This window comes from Coregonus lavaretus (assembly GCF_964263955.1).
Source record: "Coregonus lavaretus genome assembly, chromosome: 8".
In the NCBI taxonomy this organism is placed as follows: domain Eukaryota; kingdom Metazoa; phylum Chordata; class Actinopteri; order Salmoniformes; family Salmonidae; genus Coregonus; species Coregonus lavaretus.
The window spans coordinates 40,093,872-40,105,949 of NC_139995.1; the positions used below are offsets into that span (position 1 = coordinate 40,093,872).

At 44.7% G+C, this 12,078-nt stretch overlaps 1 protein-coding gene across 1 annotated transcript in view; it reads right to left on the reverse strand.

The window, feature by feature from the left end:
* The window catches only part of LOC311134171 (SLIT-ROBO Rho GTPase-activating protein 3-like), a 97,293-nt gene that overhangs the window by 23,589 nt on the left and 61,626 nt on the right, over positions 1 to 12,078 (reverse strand). Inside the window, exons 9-10 of the mRNA XM_084167782.1 lie at positions 6,955 to 7,152; positions 1,190 to 1,274 (exon numbers count right to left, since the gene is read on the reverse strand). Of these exons, the coding sequence (XP_084023908.1) occupies positions 1,190 to 1,274; positions 6,955 to 7,152 (283 nt within the window). The remainder of the gene's footprint in view (positions 1 to 1,189; positions 1,275 to 6,954; positions 7,153 to 12,078) is intronic.

The window sequence follows — 12,078 nt, forward strand, 5'->3', positions numbered from 1 at the left end:
TGTGCAATGCCAAGCGTCGGCTGGAGTGGTGTAAAGGTCGCCGCCATTGGACTGTGGAGCAGTGGAAATGCGTTCTCTGGAGTGATGAATCATACTTCGGACGAATCTGGGTTTGGCGGATGCCTGGAGAATGCTACCTGCCCCAATGCATAGTGCCAACTTTAAAGTTTGGTGGAGGAGGAATAATGTTCTGGGGTTGTTTTTCATGGTTCGGGCTAGGCCCCTTAGTTCCAGTGAAGGGAAATCGTAACGCTACTGCATACAATGACATTCTAGACGATTCTGTGCTTCCAACTTTGTGGCAACAGTTTGGGGGAAGGCCCTTTCATGTTTCAGCATGCACAAAGCGAGGTCCATACAGAAATGGTTTATCGAGATCGGTGTGGAAGAACTTGACTGGCCTGCACAGAGCTCTGACCTCAACTCCATCGAACACCTTTGGGATGAATTGGAACGCCGACTGCGAGCCAGGCCTAATCGCCCAACATCAGTGCCCGACCTCACCAATGCTCTTGTGGCTGAATGGAAGCAAGTCCAGGAGCAATGTTCCAACATCTAGTGGAAAACCTTCACAGAAGAGTGGAGGCTCTTATAGCAGTAAAGGGGGGACCAACTCCATATTAATGCACATGATTTTGGAATGAGATGTTCGACGAGCAGATGTCCACATGCTTTTGGTCATGTAGCGTATGTCATCTAGTTATGGTAACAGGGGGGTTGCATTAGGGGCTTGTACACTACAGAAGAAACAAAAATACAAGAATACAAGATTACATTATATCCCCTGATAACAATATTTGATCAGTGCCTCGAATGGTTGAATTCAGGGACCATGTCATGTCTAATAAAACAGCTTCCAGCACAAACCCTATGTCTGTCTGTCTGTCTGACCAACCACAACTAATCCCTGGAAATACTGTCGCCAGCTGGTTGGCTGCTGCTGGACAATCAAATAGGTTTCTCAAAGAAATATGGCTAAAGATACAATATGGTTTATTACTGGTGGTTGATATGGCAGTTAAGTTGCCCACTATTTAACAACACAATTTCACAACAATGTTTGAACCATACGAAGACTACAATTGGTAAGCTGCTGCTAGTGATAAAGGGAAGGTAATGACTATATGAATGGCATTGTGCTCCAGTAGTGAAACAACAACTTTGTCACCATGTGAAGAAGTGTTCTCACCTTCTCCCAGAGTCTGCTTCAGTAGGTCATACTTGGCCTGTAGTTTCACTATAAGGTTGCTGCCATTCAGGTACTCTTTGAATTTCTATACAGGGCAAAAGAAAAGTATAAAATATGACATTTAGAGGACACTTTGATCCAAAGCTACTTACAGTGCCGTCAAAATGTATTCACACCCTTTACTTTTTCCACATTTTGTTGTGTGACAGCTTGAATATAAAATTGATTACATTTAGATTTTGTATCACTGATCTACACATACAGTGGGGAAAAAAAGTATTTAGTCAGCCACCAATTGTGCAAGCTCTCCCACTTAAAAAGATGAGAGTGGCCTGTAATTTTCATCATAGGTACACGTCAACTATGACAGACAAAATGAGAAAGAAAAATCCAGAAAATCACATTGTAGGATTTTTAATGAATTTATTTGCAAATTATGGTGGAAAATAAGTATTTGGTCAATAACAAAAGTTTCTCAATACTTTGTTATATACCCTTTGTTGGCAATGACACAGGTCAAATGTTTTCTGTAAGTCTTCACAAGGTTTTCACACACTGTTGCTGGTATTTTGGCCCATTCCTCCATGCAGATCTCCTCTAGAGCAGTGAAGTTTTGGGGCTGTCGCTGGGCAACACGGACTTTCAACTCCCTCCAAAGATTTTCTATGGGGTTGAGATCTGTAGACTGGCTAGGCCACTCCAGGACCTTGAAATGCTTCTTACGAAGCCACTCCTTCGTTGCCCGGGCGGTGCATTTGGGATCATTGTTATGCTGAAAGACCCAGCCACGTTTCATCTTCAATGCCCTTGCTGATGGAAGGAGGTTTTCACTCAAAATCTCACGATACATGGCCCCATTCATTATTTCCTTTACACGGATCAGTCGTCCTGGTCCCTTTGCAGAAAAACAGCCCCAAAGCATGATGTTTCCACCCCCATGCTTCACAGTAGGTATGGTGTTCTTTGGATGCAACTCAGCATTCTTTGTCCTCCAAACACGACGAGTTGAGTTTTTACCAAAAAGTTCTATTTTGGTTTCATCTGACCATATGACATTCTCCCAATCCTCTTCTGGATCATCCAAATGCACTCTAGCAAACTTCAGACGGGCCTGGACATGTACTGGCTTAAGCAGGGGGACACGTCTGGCACTGCAGGATTTGAGTCCCTGGCGGCGTAGTGTGTTACTGATGGTAGGCTTTGTTACTTTGGTCCCAGCTCTCTGCAGGTCATTCACTAGGTCCCCCTGTGTGGTTCTGGGATTTTTGCTCACCGTTCTTGTGATCATTTTGACCCCACGGGGTGTGATCTTGCGTGGAGCCCCAGATCGAGGGAGATTATCAGTGGTCTTATATGTCTTCCATTTCCTAATAATTGCTCCCACAGTTGATTTCTTCAAACCAAGCTGCTTACCTATTGCATATTCAGTCTTCCCAGCCTGGTGCAGGTCTACAATGTTGTTTCTGGTGTCCTTTGACAGCTCTTTGGTCTTGGCCATAGTGGAGTTTGGAGTGTGACTGTTTGAGGTTGTGGACAGGTGTCTTTTATACTGATAACAAGTTCAAACAGGTGCCATTAATACAGGTAACGAGTGGAGGACAGAGGAGCCTCTTAAAGAAGAAGTTACAGGTCTGTGAGAGCCAGACATCTTGCTTGTTTGTAGGTGACCAAATACTTATTTTCCACCATAATTTGCAAATAAATTCATTAAAAATCCTACAATGTGATTTTTTGGAGAAAAAAATTCTCAATTTGTCTGTCATAGTTGACGTGTACCTATGATGAAAATTACAGGCCTCTCTCATCTTTTTAAGTGGGAGAACTTGCACAATTGGTGGCTGACTAAATACTTTTTTTCCCCACTGTAATACCCCATAATGTCAGTGTCAAAGTACAAATTAATAAAAAATGAAAAGCTGAAATGTCTTCAGTCAAGAAGTATTCAACCCTTTTGTTATGGCAAACCTAAATAAGTTTAGGAGTAAACATTTGCTTAACAAATCACATAATAAATTGCATGGACTCACTTTGTGTGCAATAATAGTGGTTAACAGGATTTTTTTATGACTACCTCATCTCTGTAACCCACACAAACAATTATCTGTAAGGTCCCTCAGTCGAGTAGTGATTTTCAAACACAGATTCAATGTCACGAACATTGAGAGACGGGTCAGACCAAGGTGCAGCGTGAAAAGCGTAAATGTTTATTAAACTCAATAAACATAAACAAAACAAGAAACAACGTAACGTGAAGTCATCAGGCTATACACATACAAGCCTAACACGGAACAATATCCCACAACTAAGGTAGGCAAACAGGCTACTTAAGTATGATCCCCAATCAGAGACAACGAGCGACAGCTGTCTCTGATTGGGAATCACACCCGGCCAAACATAGAAATACAATACCTAGAACATAAACATAGAAAGACGACCAGCCTCTCAAGGCCAGGGCGTGACAGTACCCCCCCCCCCCCAAAGGTGCGTACTCCGGCCGCATCAACCTGACTCATTAGGGGAGGGTCCGGGTGGGCATTCAGCCTTGGAGGCGGATCCAGCTCCGGGCGTGACAACCTCTCCCTCTCTGCCTCCCCGTTGCGCCCCTGGTCTGGTCTGGACCTCGGCGCGATGCTTTCCCTCTCATTCCTCCCACGATGCACCAAGCCCTGTCTGGACCCTGGTGTGGGAGGCCCGACCCTGGCGAGGGGCTGACTTCTGGGTCTGAAGTGGAGCCGCTGACCGGAGCTGAACTGGCCCCCGGTGGAGCGGACTGCTCTGGCTCCAGAGTGGACCCGCTGACCGGAGCTAGACTGGGCACCGGTGGAGCGACTGCTCTGGCTCCGGAATGGATCTGCTGACCGGAGCTGGACTAGGCACAGGTGGAGCGGACTGCTCTGGCTCCGGAGTGGAGCCACTGACCGGAACTGGACTAGGCACCGGTGGAGCGGACTGCTCTGGCTCCGGAATGGATCCGCTGACCGGAGTTGGACTCGGCACCGGTGGAGCGGACTGCTCTGGCTCCGAAGTGGAGCCGCTGACCGGAGCTGCACTGGACCCCGGTGGAGCGGACTGCTCTGGATCCGGAGTGGAGCAACCGACCGGAACTGGATCAGGCACCGGTGGAGCGGATTGCTCTGGCTCCGGAGTGGAGCAACCGACCGGAGCGGGATCAGGCACCGGTGGAGCAGGCCGGGCCGGACTGGGGACACGCACCACTGGTCTGGTGCGAGGAGCAGGAACGGGCCGGGCCGGACTGGAGACACGCACCACAGGTCTGGTGCGAGGAGCAGGAACGGGCCGGGCCGGACTGGGGACACGCACCACTGGTCTGGTGCGAGGAGCAGGCACGGGCCTTACCAGACTGGGAACACGCACCACTGGCTTGGTGTGAGGTGCAGGCACGGGCTGGGCCGGACTGGAGACACGCACCACTGGCCTGGTGTGGGTAGCAGGTACGGGGCGTACTGGGCTGGCGACACGCACCACTGGTTTGGTGCGAGGAGCAGGGACGGGCCGTACTGGACTGGGAACACGCACCACTGGATTGGTGCGGGGAGCAGGTACGGGGCGTACCGGGCTGGCGACACGCACCACTGGTTTGGTGCGAGGAGCAGGAACGGGCCGTACTGGACTGGGAACACGCACCACTGGCTTGGTGCGGGGAGCAGGTACGGGGCGTACCGGGCTGGCGACACGCACCATTGGTTTGGTGCGAGGAGCAGGGACGGGCCGTACTGGACTGGGAACACGCACCACTGGCTTGGTGCGGGGAGCAGGTACGGGGCGTATTGGTTTGGTGCGAGGAGCAGGGACGGGCTGTACTGGACTGGGAACACGCACCACTGGCTTGGTGCGGGGAGCAGGTACGGGGCGTACCGGGCTGGCGACACGCACCACTGGTTTGGTGCGAGGAGCAGGGACGGGCCGTACCGGACTGGATACACGGACCACTGGTTTGGTGCGGGGAGCAGGCACGGGCCGTACCGGACTGGGAACCGGCGCTGGAGGTCTACGACTGTACCAGTCCTTTACTCTCCGCGCCCAGTCCTCCTCCAGTGAGGACTCCTCCTTGAGCCCTCACGAGTGCAGTGGTCGGGGCTCTTCTCTATCGATCCCCGACCACCCTTTTAGCCCCCCCAACATTTTTTATTGGGGCTGTCTCTCGTGCTTCCTCCTCGGCTGAAGCCTTCTGTGTTCCTCTCCTGCCTGGGCCTCCTCCTTCGCCCAGGGTCCTTCACCTGCCAAAATCTCCTGCCATGTCCAAAAACACTTCCCCACCTGTGTCCAGGGTGTCTGCTGCTCCTGGGCACGCTGCTTGGTCCGTTTTTGGTGGGCTCTTCTGTCACGAACATTGAGAGACGGGTCAGACCAAGGTGCAGTGTGAAAAGCGTAAATGTTTATTAAACTCAATAAACATAAACAAAACAAGAAACAACGTAACGCGAAGTCCTCAGGCTATACACATACAAGCCTAACACGGAACAAGTTCCCACAACTAAGGTAGGCAAACAGGCTACTTAAGTATGATCCCCAATCAGAGACAATGAGCGACAGCTGTCTCTGATTGGGAATCACACCCGGACAAACATAGAAATACAATACCTAGAACATAAACATAGAATTTCTAGCATAGATTCTCACGCCCTGACCAAACCAACTAAAGATGACCGGCCTCTCAAGGCCAGGGCGTGACATTCAACCACAAAGACCAGGGAGGTTTTCCAATACCTTGCAAAGAAGGGCACCGATAGATAAAAAAGCGAAGGTGAAGTTATTAATTATACTTATCTAATCACGACATATGTGTTTTATTTTTCATTAGTAAAAAATTTAATAAAATCTTCCACTTTGACATTACAGAGTATTTTGTGTTGATTGTAGACAAAAAATGACAATTCAATCCATTTGAACCCCACTTTGTAACACAACAAAATGTGGAAAAAGTCAAGGGGCATCAATACTTTCTGAATGCACTGTACATAGTTACAGTAACACAGTGAGTAAACAATTATTTTGTTTGTGATCCCTGCAGGAATTGAACCTGTGACCTTGGCATAGCTAATAACACACTCTTACAAACTGAGCCACACAAGACCACACTTGTGACTGTAGGCTACAGTGACTACTGCTTTATGTCATTACATCAAAAGGTTAACTTCAGAATTAATTTGCATGACTTGTATCACCAAAGCCTGATGCCAATACCAGTAGAATGAACTCACAACCAGGTGGTTGCCTGTCTGAATTCCACAAGGCATAATGCTGCATTATGATGAACACTGGACCAAGCCACTAAACCTGAGTAGCTAAGTACTCTAATATCAGCATGCAATGCATTCATAAAAATTAAAAAAGCATTTCCAATGCACTTTAAGTACTGTTAATAATACTAATAATATGCCACTTAGCAGACACATTTTGTAAAGTGACTTACAGTACATTTACAGTGAGTGCATTCATTTGTATTATGTGTTTGTAATCCCTGCGGGAATTGATACCATGACTGTAAAAATAAGGAGACAGGACACCATTGTGTTAGCTTTAGGAACGTGTTTAGTAAGATAAACCTGGATATAGTGCAAGAGCATTATGGGTACTGTAGAACATCAGGCTACAATGACCACAATGATCTTACCAACTGAGCCACACAAGACCTTATCAGAGCCCTAGAGCAAGTACTTAATACCAGTATGCATTCATACAAATACAATTTAAAAAGCATTTCTATTGCATTTTAAGTGGTGTTAGTTGTCAGAGCCACTCACAGTGAAGTAGAAACCCTCGGTCTCCTGCTGATTGGCTCGTCTCTTAGCAACGTTGACTTTGCTCATGTAGGAGTCAGACGAGGCAGACTTGACTGACTCAGTGGACTGGCTGTGTTGGAAAGCCTCAGACACATCAAAGTCCTCCACTGTCAGCATGTCCTGCAGCGTCTGCATGGTGGCATCCAGAGTCTTCCTCACCTATGAAGGACAGCAGGGAAAGAGAGGAGAGTCATTTAGCTGGGTCACAACTTCAATATTTACTGTGTTTTCCCTGCACACAATAGGCAGGTTTCCGTTGACCCAGGTTTATTCGACAAAAGCAATATTTGCACCATGTGTAATGGAAATGGCAGATTTAGGATATATTTTCAAAAGATTGAGAAAAAATAATGATCAGTTCGACATGGGTGGATTTTTATTTTGTCGAACCTTCTTTATTGCGCAATTTTTTTATGGAAACTGTGTTATTTGAATAAATGATGATTGCCTAATCATTTTGAAGGTATGCGGGCACGTGATTTTACTGCGTAACAATAAAGCTCCAATCCACATTTAAATCTAAATGCCTACTGCTTGCTAAATCAATTTTTCAACTATAAAATCATGTTACTTTGCAGGAAAAGGATTGTCCTGTCTTTCAAGAATGCCTGAATTGCTTCGCCTTGCTTTTCTGGTTGGCTGGCAAGTTTCACCATCCAATTATTTCAGATCTACAGGAGTGCAAGTTTCACCATGGACCATGGTGATACGTTGGCACATGAGAATTATTAGACTATGGCAAATATTTGTAAATGATTGCATTCTATATAATGCTGGCTTTCACAGGCTACCTGAGACATGAAACAGATAGGTGGGAGGGCATTTCCCTAAATGGGTAATGGAAACATTTTTTTTAGGTGTGACGTCATTAGATGTTTTTATCGACACAAGATAGTTCCATGGAAACACACCCTAGCAGGCTATTGTCGCATCTATTTTCTATGCAAACTTTCTTAATGTCGACCAAAAATCTCTGGTCAAGTTAATGGAAACATAGCTAATGAGACTTCAAAGATTGTATTTCTATTTATTATGGATTATGGATCCTGGGGTCCAGCAAAAAGGCTGTTCATACGAATTGAAAAACATTACAATACATTGACAGATTTCACAACACACTGTGCCCTCAGGCCCCTACTCCACCACTACCACATATCTACAGTACAAAATCCATGTGTATGTGTGTGTATAGTGCGTATGTTATCGTGTGTGTTTATGCATGTGTCTGCGCCTATGTTTGTGTTGCTTCACAGTCCCTGCTCTTCCATAAGGTATTTTTGTATCTGTTTTTTCAATCTAATTTTACTACTTGCATCAGTTACTTGATGTGGAATAGAGTTCCATGTAGTCATGGCTCTATGTAGTACTGTGTGCCTCCCATAGTCTGTTCTGGACTTGGGGACTGTGAAGAGACCTCTGGTGGCATGTCTTGTGGGGTATGCATGTTTGTCCGAGCTGTGCGCCAGTAGTTCAAACAGACAGCTCGGTGCATTCAACATGTCAATACCTCTCATTAATACAAGTAGTGATGAAGTCAATCTCTCCTCCACTTTGAGCCAGGAGAGATTGACATGCATATTATTAATATTAGCTCTCTGTGTACATCCAAGGGCCAGCCGTGCTGCCCTTTCCTTTTTTGTGGCAGCTGACCACACGACTGAACAGTAGTCCAGGTGTGACAAAACTAGGGCCTGTAGGACCTGCCTTGTTGATAGTGCTGTTAAGAAGGTAGAGCAGTGCTTTATTATTGATATACTTCTCCTCCATCTTAGCTACTGTTGTATCAATATGTTTTGACCATGACAGTTTACAATCCAGGGTTACTCCAAGCAGTTTAGTCACCTCAACTTGCTCAATTTCCACATTATTTAGTACAAGATTTAGTTGAGGTTTAGGGTTTAGTGAATGATTTGTCCCAACTACAATGCTTTTAGTTTTATAAATATTTAGGACTAACTTATTCCTTGCCACCCACTCTGAAACTAACTGCAACTCTTTGTTACAGTGGGGGAAAAAAGTATTTAGTCAGCCACCAATTGTGCAAGTTCTCCCACTTAAAAAGATGAGAGAGGCCTGTAATTTTCATCATAGGTACACGTTAACTATGACAGACAAATTGAGAAAAAAAATCCAGAAAATCACATTGTAGGATTTTTAATGAATTTATTTGCAAATTATGGTGGAAAATAAGTATTTGGTCAATAACAAAAGTTTCTCAAAACTTTGTTATATACCCTTTGTTGGCAATGACGCAGGTCAAACGTTTTCTGTAAGTCTTCACAAGGTTTTCACACACTGTTGCTGGTATTTTGGCCCATTCCTCCATGCAGATCTCCTCTAGAGCAGTGATGTTTTGGGGCTGTCGCTGGGCAACACGGACTTTCAACTCCCTCCAAAGATTTTCTATGGGGTTGAGATCTGGAGACTGGCTAGGCCACTTCAGGACCTTGAAATGCTTCTTACGAAGCCACTCCTTCGTTGCCCGGGCAGTGTGTTTGGGATCATTGTCATGCTGAAAGACCCAGCCATGTTTCATCTTCAATGCCCTTGCTGATGGAAGGAGGTTTTCACTCAAAATCTCACGATACATGGCCCCATTCATTCTTTCCTTTACACGGATCAGTCGTCCTGGTCCCTTTGCAGAAAAACAGCCCCAAAGCATGATGTTTCCACCCCATGCTTCACAGTAGGTATGGTGTTCTTTGGGTGCAACTCAGCATTCTTTGTCCTCCAAACACGACGAGTTGAGTTTTTACCAAAAAGTTATATTTTGGTTTCATCTGACCATATGACATTCTCCCAATCCTCTTCTGGATCATCCAAATGCACTCTAGCAAACTTCAGACGGGCCTGGACATGTATTGGCTTAAGCAGGGGGACACGTCTGCACTGCAGGTTTTGAGTCCCTGGCGGCGTAGTGTGTTACTGATGGTAGGCTTTGTTACTTTGGTCCCAGCTCTCTGCAGGTCATTCACTAGGTCCCCCCGTGTGGTTCTGGGATTTTTGCTCACCGTTCTTGTGATCATTTTGACCCCACGGGGTGAGATCTTGCGTGGAGCCCCAGATCGAGGGAGATTATCAGTGGTCTTGTATGTCTTCCATTTCCTAATAATTGCTCCCACAGTTGATTTCTTCAAACCAAGCTGCTTACCTATTGCAGATTCAGTCTTCCCAGCCTGGTGCAGGTCTACAATTTTGTTTCTGGTGTCCTTTGACAGCTCTTTGGTCTTGGCCATAGTGGAGTTTGGAGTGTGACTGTTTGAGGTTGTGGACAGGTGTCTTTTATACTGATAACAAGTTCAAACAGGTGCCATTAATACATGTAACGAGTGGAGGACAGAGGAGCCTCTTAAAGAAGAAGTTACAGGTCTGTGAGAGCCAGAAATCTTGCTTGTTTGTAGGTGACCAAATACTTATTTTCCACCATAATTTGCAAATAAATTAATAAAAAATCCTACAATGTGATTTTCTGGATTTTTTTCACTCAATTTGTCTGTCATAGTTGACGTGTACCTATGATGAAAATTACAGGCCTCTCTCATCTTTTTAAGTTTTAGAACTTGCACAATTGGTGGCTGACTAAATACTTTTTTTCCCCACTGTATGTGTTGCAGTCATTTCAGTCGTTGTAGTAGCTGACATGTATAGTGTTGAGTCATCCGCATACATAGACACTATGGCTTTACTCAAAGCCAGTGGCATGTAATTAGTAAAGATTGAAAGAAGTAATGGGCCTAGACAGCTGCCCTGGGGAATTCCTGATTCTACCTGGATTATGTTGGAGAGGCTTCCATTAAAGAACACCCTCTGTGTTCTGTTAGACAGGTAACTATTTATCCACAATAAAGCCATAACACATACGTTTTCCAGCAGCAGACTATGATCAATAATGTCAAAAGCCGCACTGAAGTCTAACAAAACAGCCCCCACAATATTTTTATCATCAATTTCTCTCAGCCAATCATCAGTCATTTGTTTAAGTGCTGTGCTTGTTGAATGTCCTTCTCTATAAACATGCTGAAAGTTTGTTGTCAATTTGTTTACTGTAAAATAGCATTGTTTCTGGTCAAACACCATTTTTTCCAATAGTTTACTAACGGTTGGTAACAGGCTGATTGGTCGGCTATTTGAGCCAGTAAAGGGGGCTTTACTATTCTTAGGTAGCGGAATGACTTTTGCTTCCCTCCAAACCTGGGGGCACACACATTCTAGTAGGCTTAAATTGAAAATATGGCAAATAGGAGTGGCAATATTGTCCTCTATTATCCTCAGTAATTTTCCATCCAAGTTGTCAGACCCCGGTGGCTTGTCATTGTTGATAGACAACAATAATTTTGTAATGGGAAATGGAATTGTATAATGCTCTTTGAGGGCAAAATGTCAAATTGAAGAATCAAATGTCACACATATGGGTCGTTCCAATTCAATTTGGTGCCTTTGAGTAGTCTAACTTGGTAAAAATAATAATAACAATAACTGAATGTAATTTGAACATTCTGTTAAGTGCCAAATAAAGTAACAGGGTTAACAACGTCATCTTAAATCAGCCATAAATTCCCTTGTGACAGGGGGAATGGAAGCTTGTTGTGTATGTACAACAGTGAGGGTCTATTGAATGCAAGCTTCATTAAAACATTTAAATTGTTAAAAAAATTATAGCCTGTCTATCTATGGGTCACAGGTTTGACGTGTTATGCTCTACCCGCTCAGTTTTCCATTACAGAATACCAGCAAATGGCCAAAAAGAAAAGAACCAGCTCACCTGCGTTTACACTATGGTTTGACTATTAGATGTGCAATGTCTCTTTTGAAAAAACATATTTAAAAAAGGAATAGTTTCACCATATAAAAATGAGAGTTCAGTTCATGTAACAGGGTTGATCTTAAAATGAGGGACAGGCTTGTCATTTTTTTCCTTAAAATGAATCACTAATAACATTAAATAAATAATCATCTTCAGATACAGTGGGGGAAAAAAGTATTTAGTCAGCCACCAATTGTGCAAATTCTCCCACTTAAAAAGATGAGAGAGGCCTGTAATTTTCATCATAGGTATACGTCAACTATGACAGACAAAATGAGGAA